At 39.2% G+C, this 18,076-nt stretch overlaps 1 protein-coding gene across 1 annotated transcript; it reads left to right on the top strand.

Annotated features, from left to right (window-relative positions):
- Positions 1 to 2,873: 2,873 nt before the first annotated feature.
- Positions 2,874 to 17,805, top strand: LOC139727043 (DNA replication licensing factor mcm7-like). The gene is made up of 16 exons (XM_071638024.1): positions 2,874 to 3,018; positions 4,102 to 4,184; positions 5,063 to 5,227; positions 5,592 to 5,722; positions 6,401 to 6,581; positions 7,180 to 7,241; positions 8,128 to 8,386; positions 8,892 to 8,973; positions 10,670 to 10,801; positions 11,705 to 11,788; positions 12,676 to 12,887; positions 13,745 to 13,926; positions 14,956 to 15,039; positions 16,027 to 16,195; positions 16,449 to 16,558; positions 16,949 to 17,805. The coding sequence occupies exons 1-16, from the start codon at positions 2,988 to 2,990 to the stop codon at positions 17,154 to 17,156; spliced, it is 2,175 nt and encodes a 724-aa protein (XP_071494125.1). The 5' UTR covers positions 2,874 to 2,987; the 3' UTR covers positions 17,157 to 17,805.
- Positions 17,806 to 18,076: the final 271 nt, after the last annotated feature.

The following is an 18,076-nucleotide window of genomic DNA, read 5'->3' as shown; positions in this document are numbered from 1 at the left end:
TAGTCATATTCTGTAGGTGATTATTAAAATGTAGACTTTTGCCCATCGCATCGATCATCGACACTGCTGACTATATTTTTTTTTATTTATTTATTTTTTTTTACTTTCACAATATGTGGTAAGGAATCTCAAGTCACACAACCTCCAAATTGCAATGCAGTCTCATCTTTGTGATATCACTGATTGGACATTCTTTCAAGTTTGTAAAATTTAATGGTTTTACATAGTATGCTAATTCGAATGTACCAACCCAGTCCCCAAACCTCATTTATGACTGGTTTGTTGCTATTTATATCTATATAATTATGTTTATCAACATTCAATAAAGTGGGGCCAAGTAAAGTATTATCTCTCATTTGAACCCTTTCTTGTTCCTTCCTAATGATTTATTGTACCAGTTTCAAAATTTTCTTGAATGCTAAATTTATGACTGAATGTTAACTTGGCAGTTCGTATACAATAGAAGTTTGATGAGTCCCTCGTCCCCTCCTCCCCCCCCCCCCCCCCATCTGTACATTATTCGGTTTCCGTCTATTTTATTCCCCTAATTTTTAAAGAGCAAAAAAAAAAAAAAAAAAAAAGGGGGGGGGGGACTGCACGGCCCCACCACGGCCCTGGTTCCGCGGCCCCTGTGAAATGGTAGACCTATCGCTGTTTTAGCAACCATGTAGCATATAAGGTCTCTTCTGTTGTTGTTGTTTTTTTGTCTGTTTGTTTGTTTGTTTGTTTGTTTGTTTTGGGGGTGCCTAAGTTATTTTTTTTTGTCCCCTCACTGGGATATTTATTATTCTCTTTCATCTATACACATATTACAACATATTTCAAATATATAACATCATATACTTTTTTTTTAATTCAATACCATAATCAAGAAAAAAGGTGTCTAAAAAGACACCATTTTTTCTGAAACACTTGCAACTTATGATTATATCTTGCGATAAATTTCTCTTTATCATAATATTCCCTTATACTATATTTACATAAATCAAAACGAGGTATTATTTTTCTTATTTTACAAACATAAATTTCATATCTCACAAGCATGGTAATACAATTCAATGCCGAATTGTTAATACCCCCAAAACCAAATAATTTATTTTCCGTCGTAAATGTTATTTCTAATCCCGGTGTTAACATTAATCCATTCTCTTACTTCAACCCACAATCTATCAACATATTGACACTCACACAAAAAGTGTATTAAAGTCTCAACATACACATTACAGAATGAACATCAAGTTACAGAATGAACATCAAGTTATGCTTGATACGTGTCCATAGATTTTCTCTTATCGAATAAATTTACCAATCAAACAAGCAGTACATACGAATCGGAGCCAAAACTTATAGAACTCTTGATGAAAAAAATATCAAAAAACAAAAACAAAAACTCCCGAGGGTGCCGAGGCGGCTTTTTTTTTTAAATCAAGAAGAGGGGGGGGGGGGAGAGAGAGACAGAGAGAGAGAGAGAGAGGGAGAGGTGAGTGGGGGGGGGGGGGATACACCAAGGGAGCGTTGCCCTCCGGCCCAAATACCCCCGACACTACCAAATATAGCCCTATTAAAGGGGATATCCAGCCCAAATATAAGTTAGTCTGATAAGAAAGAGTAAAATATAACGAGTTCAACCGTAAAATTTTGATTGAAATCGGATGAAAAATGAGAAAGTTATGGCATTTTGAGGTTTCGCTAATTTTTAAGGAAACAGTTCTTGAACGGTCAAAAAGTATTTACAAATGGCAAGGTGAACATGTCATCCCCTCACAACTTGCCATACAGTTATACATAAAATTTTGAAATTTCCAGGTTTTCATTCAAACGCAATTAAGCCCGAGGCTCAAATCCTGATATCTAACTGATCACTATTCTGAAGTTATTCAACCAGAACAACATCATCAGAAGCGGATCTAGAGGGGGGGGGGGGGGGGGGGGGGGGTGGGGGGTTGCAATCCCCCCCCCCCCAAAAAAAATAAATAAATAAAAAATTCCCGGAACCATTTTTAATGTTTAGTGGAAAATTGAGCAAAGAAAATGTTGCACAATGGTAGGAATCCCATTTTCTTTGCTCAATTTTCCACTAATAGATAATATTCATATCTGGTCAGTTTTTCTGTTTGCGGTTGTAAAATAAAAGTTTGTGAAATTCCCTTCAAATGTATTTCACGAACGCATTGATTGTGCCATTGTAAACTGCAGTAGTCTTCTGTCCAGAAGTAAACTATTATTGAACGGATTGTCTGATTTTCCTATTCTACTCATAATGTTGCTCTTAGACCTAAGCAGCTTTGCTTTTTCTAGAGGGTCTCTTCGTTTCTCTTGCTAACTAGTGTATTCCATTACCCTATGTTTCTTATCATTTTAACTGACACATGTATATACAGAGGGACGGATAAAGGAATTCCGTCAAAGAGGGGGCGCGTTTACATAATACAGCTGTACAAAATTAAAGGGGGGCATGCCACACAACCCTCCGCCCCAATTTTTTTGTTTTTATTTCTTTTGTTTAAAAAAAAAATAACATAGGGGGGCGTGCACCCGGTGCGGTCCTCCCTGGATCCGCCACTGATCCAGAATTGTACAGACAGAAGAAGAAGCTTGAAACTGCAGTGCGCTGATCTTCAACTATGGATGCACTTCTACAGATTAGAAGAAGAGGAACTTGGATCTACGCAAATCAGCGTCTCGTCAATAGACTACTAGTATGAAACCGCGCCGAGCGAGGTTATGTCACGTGATCAGTTTCGCGCCAGCTTTGTATTGTACGTGAGAAACTAAACCGTGCTGTGCGTACGTACGTACCCGTACCCGTACCCACCCGGCACCAGCGCGCAGCAGCACTGTGTTGTGATCACTGATCAAGTGAATGCTTTATCTTGTACCAATCGTAGATAAATCGTTCTATTGCACTCCTTTTCTCAAAATTTTTGGTGTCCTTTTATTCATAAATACGTTCCAACACTTCTTTGTCGAATCAGGAATCAGTCAGGATGTCAGCCAGAGATTACGTTGCTGAAAAAGGTAATACTATATGACTGAAGAGTTGATCATGTTGATGTGTGTGTGCGTGTAATGCAATGAGCGATCAGGGACCGCTGTTGACATGGCCATTTAAAATTTAAATGCCCCTGCCTTGTCATTTTATGTCATGGATGTATTTGCAGTGTCGCCTCACGAAACTCAAACACTTTACTCATGTACGTTTGTTCATTTACTCCCATATCCCTTCCCCTTGTGTGTTGTGATGTGGGTTGGATTTTCTTCATTTTTTGTAAAGTCAAAGATTTACCTTGACCGAAAGATTGGTCTGTCATATGGTACGTCGTCGGGGATATATTCCGCGGAGACTGCGTCTGGCTTTACGGAATGTCAAAAAAATAAGACTCCTCCGGACAGACGGATCTTTCTGTCTAAGATTTACCATCAAGGGGTTCAGGGTTGCCATTGAATTGGCATTGCACAGTCATTTTGTCACTGTTAGTTGAGTTGCCACCCTTTTATATTTTCTCTCATTTTTCGAAACACACCCAATTTAAACTAAACTTGTTAGATGTAAATTAGAGCTCTGACCTTCTGAGAGTCTATAAACGGCTCAACCCAAATGCTGTAAATCATTAAAATGGCAAAGGCCCAAAGTTCAAAATGATTGATATGTGATTTAACTAACTTCCCAGCAAAAAATATCGCCTTCCCCCTATGAAAAAGTTGATTTGCCCGGCCTGTCGTGTGAGCATACTCTCTAACTTAACGTTACAGTTTCATTACACGTTGTATCGTAGTGTGTGTGTGTCAAACACACCTGTACCTGTCCATAAAGTTCTTCCTGGCTGTACAGAGATTTTTCACTTTGACAGAAGGACATATTTGTTAGTAATGTTACTTTTTGCTTGACGTGAAAAAAAAAAAGAGTCCTGTCATACACATGAAATTATAAAGAACGAGAGGGACAAACATATGAACAAGTGCATAAATGAATGGCGGCTTCATGGTAATGGCGACTTACAAAATAGTTTGTAATGGTAGGTGACGTCAGAACTGCAGAATACTCTTACTCTTTAATAGTCTTATCTGAATTTTTCTTTCCCCTTGGTCTCTTTTATGCAGAGAAGTGCAAGGGTTTTCTGACAGACTTCTATGTCAGTGGTGGACGGAAAGGAAAGAAAGAGTTTAGATATGCCCAACAGCTGGTAAGCATTCAGATTCAAAGATATGTAGAAGTCTACATAACGTACCCATGTACATTGTTAGTACATCAGTCTATGTACACTATAAGCATTTGCAATTCCTTTCATTTGAAAGCATTTGTTGCATAGACAAGGCTGCACACTGGCGCTGGTCTGACCAGTAAAAATCAATGTCGGACCAGTAACTTTTTCAGGAACGGACCAGTAAAACATGGAAAAACTGGGTACCTGCTGGTCCAACAGACAGGTTGGACCAGTAAAAAAAAATGTCTTAGTGTGCAGCCCTGGCATAGAGTACAGTGGACTCCCATTATAACGAAGTCCTCGGGACCGGCAGTTTTCTTTCGTTATATCGAAATTTCGTTATAACCAAACAAAGAAACCATAGAAACACATAGAGTAGATAATGTTGCAGCCTGAATTTTTACTTCGTTGTAACGGGAATTTCGTTATAACCGTGTTCGTTATAACGGGAGTGCACTGTATCTTTTATTCTTACTGTATGTACCCTTCAGAGTTGGACTGGAATGATGTAGATTAAAATGATAGGTTCTTTTTTATTACTATTATTATTTTTTAAGAGTGTTGCCAAAAAAAAAAAAAGTGCTATGATGATGTCTGTTAGAAACTGCCAATTGTCAGCAAAAAGCTATTGAATGTATTTTAAAACACATGTTATCAGAAATAAATTATCCTCTTAAAAATCATGCAAAGTTACGCGGAGCTTGGATATTTTTACTGTGTACAAATGATCCCTACAAAACAAAGCTGACCACCTCCAGAATGCTTTTAGTGAGGTGCCCTCCTCAACATCACCACTTTGCCTAACCAAAAGAGAGTTTCTGTCATTTATCTTGCAATCTCTCAACTCTTTGCAACAGGTTAAGATTGCCCACAGGGAACAGGTGGCTCTCACCATAGATCTAGATGATGTCGCTGAACACGATCCGGAGCTGGCGGAGGCCATCGTTGAAAACTGCCGGCGCTACGTGCAGCTGTTTGCCGACGCTGTCCAAGACATGCTCCCGGACTATCGCCAGAAGGATGTAAGTTCATATTTTTTGACACATCATGCATTGATTATCTTGGGGAGTAAGTTTATGATTTGTATTGATGTGTTTGTTGTTGATCAGATGCATTTTGTGAAAAGAAATATGGTTACTATAACTGAAGAACATTTTAAGTCAAATTTGATCATCAACAGACCAAGAAGATGGCAAAATTCCACCAATATTTACAAAGATAATTTACAAATTGGAATTTTTATTAGTCAGATGATGGCATTGCGCTCAATGTTTCATCTTCTCATTTAAGTTTTTGACAGTAAAGAAGTCAAAAATCCTTTTGATTTTTATTGATGAGGTTGGGTTCAAGATTAAATTTATATGTCATCACTTTATTCATACGAAGGTCATCCACAAAGATGCGCTGGACGTGTACATTGAACATCGTCTCCTCATGGAGCAGAGGCTACGAGGACCAAACGCCGAACAACCCCGGGACGCCAGGAACCAGTTTCCTGCTGAGCTGATGAGGAGATTGTAAGTGAATTTCCCATGTACCACTTGTAAAAATGGTTTACAGTTTTGTAGTGATGGTTTGATAGCACATGTAGTTATTCTATCCAAGTGAAATCTTCAAAGATTGAAATCAAGTTCTATAGATATAGATGTCTCTTCCATTCAGTCAGAGATGTGGCATTCATCTTCTTACCAATTCGAGAATATAACTCAGGCGGATCCAGGTATTCCGTAAAGAGGGGGGCACCTTTACAAAACTAAAGGGGGGCACATACACCCCACCCCTCCCCCAATTTTTTCTCTTTTTTCTTTTGGTTTAACAAAAAATAAAGGAAGGCGCACACCCAGTGCACCCCTGCCTGGATCCACCACTGTAACTGTTAAAAGGAAAGAGCAGACATTTGCACCAACATTTTATGCATTTTCTGATATGTTAGATTTGATGAGAGAGAAATCTCACTATGTATGCACCTCATTCATGAGCAAATGATTAAGCCATCTTTGGAATGTTTTACAGTTTTTTTTTATTGTGTGTGTGATTTTATATATATCCAAAAGATTTGCAGATCAAAATGTATCATTTGTACATCCAGAGGATGAGTCCTCGTGTGAATTTTGTGTATTTTTCTCAGAGAATCCCTCTTCAGAAACCTCAAATTTACATCTTGATGGTATTCCTAACATTTTTGCCCTTCGCAGCGAAGTATACTTCAAGACACCCTCGCAACAGAAGGCAATGTCAGTGCGCGACATCAAGGCAGATCGCATCGGCAAGCTGGTGCAGTGTCGCGGCATCGTGACCCGATCCACGGAGGTCAAACCTATGATGACCGTTGCCACCTACACCTGCGACCAGTGTGGTGCCGAAACCTACCAACCAGTGAGTGGAGTTGTCCTCCTTAGAAAGTGGAGAGGGTTTTAACCCACTACACTTGCTTGCAAAATATTAAACCTTTATCCAGATTCTTCAAACTGATCAATCTATCTCAAGCAAAAATAATCTCAAAGACTAAGGAAAACTGAGTCTAGATAGTACTTCAGTTGTTAAGTTTACAAATGCATTTTGAATAGAACGGTTTTGACTTAATTTCATATTCTTTAATTTACTGCAAATATCAACTAAGTGCACAAAGTACAACTCAATGATGGGGTCATTTAAAGAGTCACAACTAAAAACTGCAAACTAGCTTATTGTATTGCCTTTGTGTTGAATTTTCTACCAGGTAAACTCTCGTATGGTTCTACTATAGCAGTGTGTACTACATGGTACATGTTCTTTTGCCTGCAGGGTTTATTTGTTAATAATGATTTTCTTTTATTCATTAATGATAATTTCCATTATTCATGACTGCATTCAATCAGAAATATGGCTCAGGACACACCACTCTGACTGGAGTTTGTGATATTTATCTATGATGATGTCTTTGATGCATATGTCAGTTGGGTCAGTACTTTTATGTCCTAATTTTACTTTTCAGATAAATTCTCCAGCCTTCATGCCGCTTCTCATGTGCCCCAGTCAGGAGTGCACAACGAACAAGTAAGTCAACCTCATCCCCAGTGGATTTCATGTTTACACAGTTGTAGGATCTTCACTCAAAGCTCCCCATGTAAAAGTAGCCTCAGATGTCATGTTGGCAAAAAATAGATGTAGAACACATATCTGCAGCAGTCCATACAAGCTAGCCTCTTATCATCCAGTAGGGACACAGACACTCAGAGAGCAACGGCTGAGATGTAAAGACCTGTGTCATTCTTCTGAGGAGAATTTTGAATGTGATTTGGCTTTATGTCTCTTAGTCTATCTATTTGTCTATCTGTGCATAGTATTTCATGCCAAACTTTGAATGTGTTGCTTTTTTGTACCTCATAACTGTCGTTTTAATTTGATTGAATTGACATGAACATGCGGGAGTATATAATGTGATAGAGCAGTTTATTCAGATGATGTTGACCTATTCTTGTACAAGTGATGAGTGACCAGGATCAAATTGTAAGAGAATTAGAACATTGAAATAATTTGTAGAACAAAGTGGTGCATTGTCAGAAAATGACAAAGTCATTGATACCCCACTGTCATCTTATGTGATTGTTGAACTCCATTCATGTTTCACATTTCTTAGCTATCGTTGAGTTCTGAGACAAGTGATGATTATGCAGCAATAGAGTGAATGGTTGATCATGTTGTAGGATGATTGGGAATAAAGGAATGTACAAAGTATAATGGATGAATCGTAACAGTTTCTCCAATCTGTGTAATGTGCACTCCACCATTACTTTGGCTTTACACTTATGCTTTGATGTTGATGGTTCTTTCAGTGGACTTTGTACTTAAAATCTTTGCTACCGGTATTTGCTATAACAGTGCAGAAGTGAATGCAATCAATTATTCACTTCTTCCATCTGCTCCTTCTACCTCTTACAAGGTCTGGTGGCCGGCTCTACCTGCAGACCCGCGGCTCCAAGTTCGTCAAATTCCAGGAGGTGAAGATCCAGGAGCACAGTGATCAGGTGCCCGTGGGCAACATCCCGCGCAGCATGACGGTCTACGCCCGCGGCGAGACCACGCGGCAGTGCCAGCCCGGCGATCACGTCAGCGTCACAGGCGTGTTCCTTCCCATGCTGCGCACAGGATTCCGGCAGATGACGCAGGGTCTGCTCTCCGAGACATTCATGGATGCGCATGTGAGTCATATAGCGCAATCATCATCAGAGTTGCGTGTCAACCGTAGATTTCAAAATTTGCTGAAATATATACTCATTCGACATATTAGCTCATACCCTAAATACCCCAAATTTGGGTATACATTTACGGTTACATTTTTACATGACTTGGTTTTTACTTGCATTTTTTCATCCTAACTTGTGTGAAAGTTGGTTCAGTAGGTGAAAATGGTCTGAGACAATGTCTAATATAATCAAGCAGACTGAGCATGCACACACACACAGTCACATACACAAACACACACGCACACTGTCTGAGAACAGAAGAATAGAGCTTGATGAGATTAACCAAAAATGAACTTGTTCTTCAAATGTGTAGGTTAAAGACTTCTGTTTGATATTGGTATACATTTGGGATTGCTGATATGATATCATCATGGCAATAACTGCTGCCTTGATTTCAAAACCTGTGCTATTGTGTATATGTTAAATACATCATAACTTGATGTAATTTCCTTTTTTTCAGAGCATAGTAAAGATGAACAAGGCAGCTGATGAAGAGATGTCTACAGAGGAGCTCTCTGAAGAAGAAGTCCAACAGATCGCAGGTCAGTGAACCTCACTGCAAATCCCCTTGCTGATGTCACAGTGGACATTACTGTCAAATGAAGAAAAACAAAGCATCAAAACTGCAGCCCTACTTTTCACATGTTGTTGAGTTACATTTATCAAACACTTGTCCAGGCTAGAACTGTACCCTTTGAAGATATTACTGACAGTGATATATCGCTGTGGGGATAACAAAACCTTGTATCTCAAAAATATATTATGTTCAGGAGAGGGAAAAAAACATGGCAACCAAAGCTCTGTAACAAATGTGATCATCTTTCCTTTGACAAGCTGTGGTGGCTTTGTTTTTTAGGGGTAACACTGCTAGGATTTGGACAGGACATCACTTAACTGATTATCTGACAATTAATCCAACAAGGTGATTTTCATCAAATTTTGAGAAACAAGATCTCGTCACCCCAGCGACAATTGGATATCTTGTTAGCACCTCTGTTCCATGAAATGCTTAAATTCCTCACTATTTCCCATACTTGCAAGATGATAAGATGAAAAAAAAAGTCACAAAGTGATGTTGACTATGGGAATAATAAAGGAAATGATAGTGATGTGCATGTGCACATTCCTCTGCACTTTTGTTTATACAAGAGTGCAACTTATTTAGTGCAGAGTCTGCTGTGTTTCTGCCAGACCAGTTGCAATATGTGACCCTGCACCTCAAAACAAACAAAAAGTCGCCAGACATGAATTTTCAGTTAAGACCATATTCTGAAAGAGCAGACTTTAAGCTTTAAAATGATGTATAACTCAAATCAAATGGACTCTTTTAACCTATCTAAATATTGGAAAGAAAGCACAAACTCAGGAAAAATGTGAATTGAGAAAAGAGGCTCTGAAGTACAGTGTCTATTCAAGCGCTTAATTTTTACCAAACCGTGCTGGCTGTGCGATGAATGGGACAAAAAACAGGAAGTAAACCACCAGAGTAACAACAATGAAGGGATTATCAGATTAAAATGAAATTAAGTGTGCCTCATTAAAACATTCTGTCCATAATTAATGCTAATTTTCAAAGCAGTAGCATTATCCTTTCAAGAGTTATTAGAGTTGAAAGTGAAGAGTGTGGACAAGGTTTTTCAGAAATGAAAAAGGGATTCTAAAGACACACCTAATCACACTATTCTACCAAAAATGTTCGAGATAAACTGCTGAAAAAACACACTTTCCTGCCCGTTTTATGAGACCAAATTTTAGCATAATGTAAAAGAAGACCCCCTCTTTCAGAAAATATGAAAAAGTCAAGTTCGGCTAGGTTGACCCATTTCACCTATTTTCAGTCCTCACGCAAAATCAGTGTGTGCGACTTTATGTTCGTTTTGAGGTGCACGGTCACATATGATGGCATATAGTAGATCAGTGAAAATGTTCAGATATATTTGAACTTGTTCTCTGTTAGTAGCTTCTTCAACATCACCATTTAACCTCTCAGTCTTCTCTCCTTATTTATTAATCAATTAATTAATTAATTATTTATTACATATTTACACATCTACTGTTTGTTATCGATTTATCTCATCTGTTTATTAATTTATAGCATGTATTTAATATGAATTAATGTATTTTTGGTTTGTTTATTATCTATTTATTTACTTATTTATTTATTTATCTATCTATTTATAATGTTATATTGGTTTTGAATAATTTATTTGTTATTAATTATGTATTTATTGTTTGTAGAGGAGGACTTCTATGAGAAGCTCGCAGGATCCATCGCCCCAGAAATCTACGGCCACGAAGATGTCAAGAAGGCCCTTCTGCTTCTCCTGGTTGGTGGGGTGGACAGGTCACCAAAGGGAATGAAAATCAGAGGTGAGAATAGCAGGGGAAAGTGCAGCCGTTGGCTAGAGAGTCTACTTAATACCAGCCATAAATTGTTTCGTAGATTTCAAAGAACATCAAATTGTCGTGACATTGGATTTATGGATCAAAAACCATATGTAGATGAGTGTTTGGGTCTAGGGCAATTACCCCAGACCCTTCCCCTGACCCAATCCTAATCCTAATCCTAATCCTTTACCTAATCCTAACCCTAACCCAAACTCCTAACCCTAACCCTAACCCTGATCTTTACTCTGACCTTACCACTAACCAATATTTAGCCGGGGTGTAATTGCCCTCTGGGGGTAATTGCCTGGGTACGGAGTGTTCGCCCTTACAGACAGTTTTTAAAGATGTAAAAATATTGATCGGTACTAGTAAGAGGCATGCAACTAATAGGCAGATTGCCCTACATTGACATAAATAAACACCAATTAATCAGTGTCATGGCTACTACTGAAACACTGATGAAATGGTGCATATTTACATCGATGTAGGGTGAAACTTGTCAGTTAGTTGCAATAAAAACGTGATAAAATTATTGAATAAGATGCATGCAGTCATAAATTCTAATGATAATAGACTTCCATACGCAGTACGTACTCGAGATGTAAACATTTGGTAATTTCTGTATGGATGATCCCTCAAAAGCTATCATGTTTATATACATTGACGTCATGAAATCATGTCAATGGATTTCTGTTTTTCTTCCAGCAACTGATTTCTCTGTTTGGATGTAGGAGATCAATCTCGTTTGTATCATTGTCCCGACTGTGGGATTAGGAGTGGTATTGATAAAGCATTGTATGCCAATTAAAGGGGAAAAAATTGTTTGTTCATCACTGAATGTCTTAACATTGTGATGTATTTCTAAACCCTCCACCCTATTGCCAGGCAACATCAACATCTGTCTGATGGGAGACCCTGGCGTGGCCAAGTCACAGCTCCTCGGCTACATCGATCGTCTGGCACCGAGGAGTGAGTATCTGGGGTAGAGGTGTCACATGACAAGGGCTTGCATTTCTTGTCTGAAGAGATCATTTATATTACTGTAAAACACGATATATTCATGGCATGAAAATTTCAAGAATTGGAGCAGACGGCCTTTCTCTCAGCATGAAATTTTTGCGACTTGCTACTGGCATCCAATGCATATTGTGTAGGCAAAAACTTTCGTGTGCATTTTGATTTCGCGAATGTTGCTGCTCGCGAAATGCGCAAAATTAGAATGCATGCGAACATTCCTCGTTTTACAGTAACTCTTTATGCACCACACTGAATACCCTCTGTGTGCCACATTATTCTGACTCTACAATGCAGGCATGCTTTGGAAAAACATTCTATTTTCCAAATCCATGTAGCTTTTATACATCTTTCTTATGCTGGATATGCAATGAGCAAAGTTGTAGAGAAAATCCTAAGCTTTGCTGTGCTCTAAATCTTGTGATAGATTTATGATTATTTTTCTTTCAAATAACCAGTAGCTATATTATTGTAGAGGTATGACTTTTGCACACAAAACAATGACATACACTTGGAATTTACACAAAAATCCTATAGAAAACACCGCTTGATATTCAATCACCACACAATGTAAGCTGCATGTGAGAGGAATAGAACTGCGAGTGAAGCTTTTATTGTACTGTGCCATTTGGCAATTTATTGATCAGGTTGGGCAGGATTGTGCATCTGAACAAAATATGCGAACTTGGCTTGCCATCGACTGAGTCAGGCTCATATAGAATCCAACAAGCTTGTCATAGTTCATCCATTAATTTTTTGGTAGCAATATTAGATGAATTTGTTAGTGACATCTTTATGTCCACAACAGAGTTAATGATGTCAGTCTTCCATTTCTCACCCAGGCCAGTACACCACAGGACGCGGGTCGTCGGGCGTCGGTCTCACGGCGGCGGTGATGAAGGACCCCATCACGGGGGAGATGATCCTGGAGGGCGGGGCGCTGGTCCTGGCAGACGAGGGTGTGTGCTGCATCGACGAGTTCGACAAGATGAACGAGACCGACCGAACGGCCATCCACGAGGTCATGGAGCAGCAGACGATCTCCATCGCCAAGGTGAGTGGGTTGCACCCGTCAAGAGAGGGAGCTCCATTGGTCACGCATCCGTCAAAACAGGATGGCGATTGTGTCATAGTTTGCCATTAATGAAATGTTTGGTAGTTCGTCCTTTTGGAGGCAGCTCTCGACTTCGAATTTGATCGGACAAGACAGCAGGTGTATGCTGCTTACCATTTTGTAGCAATGGGCATATTTAGGGGTTTTGCATATTGCCGTGGCAACATTATAATTTGTGTGAAGCTCTATAGTAGTACACGAGGCACATTTCTTTTGGCAGCTCATATGTCTATGCATACTGGGCTTGGTAGACATGATTTCAATTCTAGAGATAACTGAGGCAAAAGAAACCATAGAATATTAAAGTTTGTGTGTCCCTTTTTTATTCCTGTTAATTGAACTTTAAAAAAAAAGGCCCAGATTTTTGTCAAAAGTTGTTAATAATGTAAAGATGAGTGATTCAGACTTTTTCTCAGAATAGTAAAATTGGAAACTTCTTTGTGAAGGAGGGGGGAAACAGTGGTATAGATTTCCATGGGATTTCTTCAGACCCCTTCCCCCCCCCCCCCCCCCCAAAAAAAAAAAACATTCCAGCCATTAATCTTGGTTCAAAGAGGGAGTGCATTCTTGAGTTATATGGGGTTAGGTTTGCATTTCTTTGTTTTAGAGAATAGGTGTATCACCCAAAACTTTCATGCGCAATGATGGTGGACATTTTTCCTCAACCATGAAAAATTTTGTGATGTTTGCAAAAGGGATATGCTACCTTTGAAATCCGTTCCTAGCTGATGATGTTAGAGCCCTTGTGATAAATGGTTCATATCTGGTTTAATAACGTCCTTGTGTCAATCTTCCAGGCCGGTATTATGACATCTCTGAATGCCCGCGTCTCCATCCTGGCCGCTGCCAACCCCGCCTACGGCCGCTACAACCCCAAGAAGTCCATCGAGCACAACATCCAGCTGCCTGCAGCTCTCCTCTCCCGCTTCGACATCCTCTGGCTCATCCAGGACAAACCAGACAGAGAGAATGACTTGAGGTGGGGAGAGAGAAGACCTAACATTATCTTTTTAGATCATGAACAGGCGACTCCTTTTATATTGAAGTCCTCGTTGTTGGCAGTTTTCTTTCATTATATCGAAATTTCGTTAAAGCCGAATAGCAAAGTATATGACAATGATATGGATGATAATTTGGGGACCTGAATTTTAACATCATTGTAACAAGAATTTCTTTATAGGCATGTTCTAATAATGGGATTGCCTTGTACTGTAAAAAGGGAGATTTTCACAGTATGGAATTTTTTTTTTTTGCATTTCATCCGACATGAGCATGAAAAATTACTTGCGCGAATATTACCACTTTTATGGTAATGGTACAATGGACTCCTGTTGTAACGAAGTCCTCGGGTCCAGCAATTTTCTTTCGTTATGTCAAAATTTCATTAGAAGTGAACAAATACACAATGAAAGACAAAAGAGGATAATGTTGCGGCCTAAAGTTTTATTTCCGTGTAACTGGAATTTTGTTATAACCATGTTTGTTATACTTGTAACAGGAGTGCACTGTACCAATCATTCCTTTATAAATTATGCAGTAGCTCCCCTTTGCAAGCTTTCCCAATATTCATCCCAATTTTTTTTTTTTTTTTTTTTTTGCTAATGATTGACTGTCAGGACTCAAATCAGTCATACTGGTGTTAAAATTATAAAAGTCTGGGTGGGCTCAGACATTTCTAATACCTTGAATTTCCTGTTTATTTTTATCAATGGCACAAGGTATACTAGTTGCCCCTTCAGTAAAAAGAGCTGGTTAGTGTGTGTAAGATGTACAGTTTAATTACTGACAAGTGTTTTGCTTTATCATCTGTGCAAGTGAGGTACTAAGGTGTAGTTTCCATAATGTTTTGATTTCATAATTTTTGCTGTTTCTGTTGTCCACCAAGTATCTTATTTCCTTGTGTTAATACTCCATGACCATTGGGGGAAATTTGACATTATTTCACTGAAAAATCAGCAAGTCAAACTGTATCATGACATGTTCCGTTCCATCTTGACCCGTGCTCTAGGTTGGCCCAGCACATCACATACGTCCATCAGCACTGCAGCCAGCCCCCAACACAGACACAGCCGCTGAATATGAACCTGATGAGGTAAGGCTGGCTTGAATTCTGTTTCCATCTTTCCATTTGTACCTTCTTTATTCTTTTCATCTTTCCATTGAATCAGATCAGGTTCCTACTTCTTCACTAACAAAAAAAAAAAAAAAAATGTCAGGATAGCGACCCCCCACCCCCTAGAATAGCAACTTTCCATAGCAGCAGCCAATCAGGAAGCTGGATTCCTCTTGTTACCATGACACTTTGCCATTGCAGTAAGAGTTGCTATCATAGCAACTTTTTGTAAAGGGGCTTTACTGATGTAAACACCACTAACATTGTGTCATTCAGGATTTACATTTCCATCCTGTGTCTATTTTTCTAACCTTTGACAATAGGCAAAAACTGTACTTTATGTGTTTGTGTGGTCAGAAGATGTTGATATGATTTTCTTGACAATACTGAATTGAATCATAGAATCTGTACCTACAGAATCATGTTTAGTGTATCACATGTTTATGGAATATAAGATGAAGCTTTTGAAAACTTGTGTATGAGACCTACATTTCCTAATTTATTGATAAAAGTGGTAAACCTAAAAGAAGCGAGTTAAAATACAAGCATTTAGCAGAACAGTTTTTTTTTTTTTTTTTTTTTTTTTTTGGGGGGGGGGGGGGCAGTGCCAAATTAATGTAAGAATGCCATTTCCCATTAAACCAAAAAAAACAAAAACAAAAAAAAGAATGGATGTTGGCCATTACAGGTCAAGCTGTTTTCTATTGCCTTATGAACTCATTGTGGAATTCAAAGAGTCAACAGTTTTCTGTGGTCCAATTGGGCTCACTTTATCCTGATATTAAACTTATTTTTCTGCTGCTTCTTTGAGCAAAACTTTAGAGAAACCTTTCAATGTTTCTTTGTTAGCACACCAGAAATAGTGCACTCTAGCAAAAGGGGTACCGGCTCATAATTTGTGAAACAGAGTAACGTTCATCGGTTCATTAAAAGCTATTGATTTCTTTATATTTACTTTTATCCCAGGCGTTACATCGCCCTCTGCAAGACCAAACAGCCTGTTATCCCAGAGTCTCTGACGGACTACATCACGGGGGCGTATGTGGAGATGCGTAAGGAGGCCCGGGGTAGCAAGGATACCACTTTCACCTCTGCAAGGACTCTTCTCAGTATCCTCCGCCTAGCAACGGCCCTGGTGAGTATCTGGCATCCCAGGACATGATGTGCTGCAATCCAACAGGAAGGGCAGGGTGACATGATAGGGATTAGGGGGATTAAGTAATCTCTATTCATTTGACAATGGTTTCCAGACCTCTGTGTCAATTAGTGAACAATCCAGCTTGTATGCCAATTGGCAAAGTAAGCACACTAAAGAATACTGTTTAGAAGTGCACTTAACTTTCATTCTCTTTCTCATTCTATCCCACCCACCCCCACCCTCTTTCCAGGCTCGTCTTCGTCTCATCGATGTCGTGGAAAAGGAGGATGTGAACGAAGCCATGCGTCTCATGGAGATGTCCAAGGAGTCACTGATTGGTCAACCAGACACTGCGACTAGGTAGGTAGAGGATCGGCAAATCAGAATCTGAGCTACATCGCAATCCACCAAGTCAAATTTGATCCACAATGGTTTTTGTGCTTTAGAACTAAGATTGCCAGAATGTTTTTTTGCCCCCCCCCCCCCAAAGATTAAGATCCAAAAATAAAACTTTACCTGAAGCAAATACTGATGAAAATCTATTGTATCAGTCAGAGCTACGGACTGGGAAAAATGTTTAGACTTAGGCGATACTACAGAGGAATATAGGCGTAAAGCTATGAGTGTAAACATAAGCACTGGTGACTTACGCAAAGTTGACTATACATGTAACTAATAGTAATTCAGATTTGCAGATCTGCTTACGATTGTGTCACTTTCATGACTTCTCAAACATTTTTCTACTCACAGACCCCAGAGGGCTGAGGATGTCATCTACCGAATCGTCTGCGACGTCATCAGCGAGCACGGCAGCCGTGGCGTCAAGTACACTGAGGCGCGCCAGGCATGTCTGGCCAAGGGCTACACCAACGACCAGTTCGAGGAGGCGGTGGAGGCCTACGAGGAGCTCAACGTCTGGCAAGTCAACACGGCCAAGACAAAGATCACCCTGGTGTGATTCAGACTTGGGGGGCGCTATACTATACAGGATGCTGACTTTTATTCAGATGTTTAATTCTGTCGAGTGACCGTGCATTTCCATACTTATTATCCTGCCAGATTTGCCTGCAGATAGCCTTACCTCAGACGACCGAATGCGGGAATGCGGTTCTACGATCTGTGTGCAAGACAGTAATTGATAGCATTGTAATGAGAAAGGCAGCACCCTGACTTAATATCATCCTCTCTTTTTCAAAGGTGACTTCCAGACCGAAATAATATGAATCATGATTAGGACACATGAGTTGATGTCTTAATCATTAAAAAACCCTACCAATAATCATAAGGACCTGTACATTTGCAAAATACTACTACCACTGTTACCGTTCCTTTCTATTTTAAAAAAAAAAGATAATAATAATATGTAAATATAATGTAGATGTAAAGTTTTAGAGGATGATAGAGTAAAGATACAGATAGGAGGTGTCATTTTTCATCACAGATGGATGTACATTGTTTGATTAAAAGTCACTCAAAGTGTTTACGTTATGAGGGATTTAGATTACCTAAGATGAGACGATTTGCTAAAGCGGAGTTGACAGTTCGCTGCAGGATAAATCTGTCATCCCTAAGCAGTTAGTACATGGTCTGAATAAAGACAGCTAATACACACACACCACACACCCTGCACATTCTCACAAAAGCTGTATCTGTGCTGGAAGCTTGGCTTTGCCGATGATGAATGCTGCTTCTATTTTTTTTTTCTCTCTCTCTCTTTTTCAAGGAGACAGAAGCCATATTGATGTGGTACCCAGACATAACATGTGATGTAGATTCATGAAAATTATCTACTAGATTGCAATGGAAGAGTAATGATTTCCTTTCATGAGATGATCTTATATTCAAGTCTCTGACAATTAGAAATATTTAAAGTATTTC

Source organism: Diadema antillarum, unplaced genomic scaffold, assembly GCF_040938485.1.
Source record: "Diadema antillarum isolate AM-2024a unplaced genomic scaffold, OU_Dant_1.0 seq00000113_RagTag, whole genome shotgun sequence".
NCBI classification, from domain to species: Eukaryota; Metazoa; Echinodermata; class Echinoidea; order Diadematoida; family Diadematidae; genus Diadema; species Diadema antillarum.
This window is presented reverse-complemented; position numbering and strand designations above follow the sequence as displayed.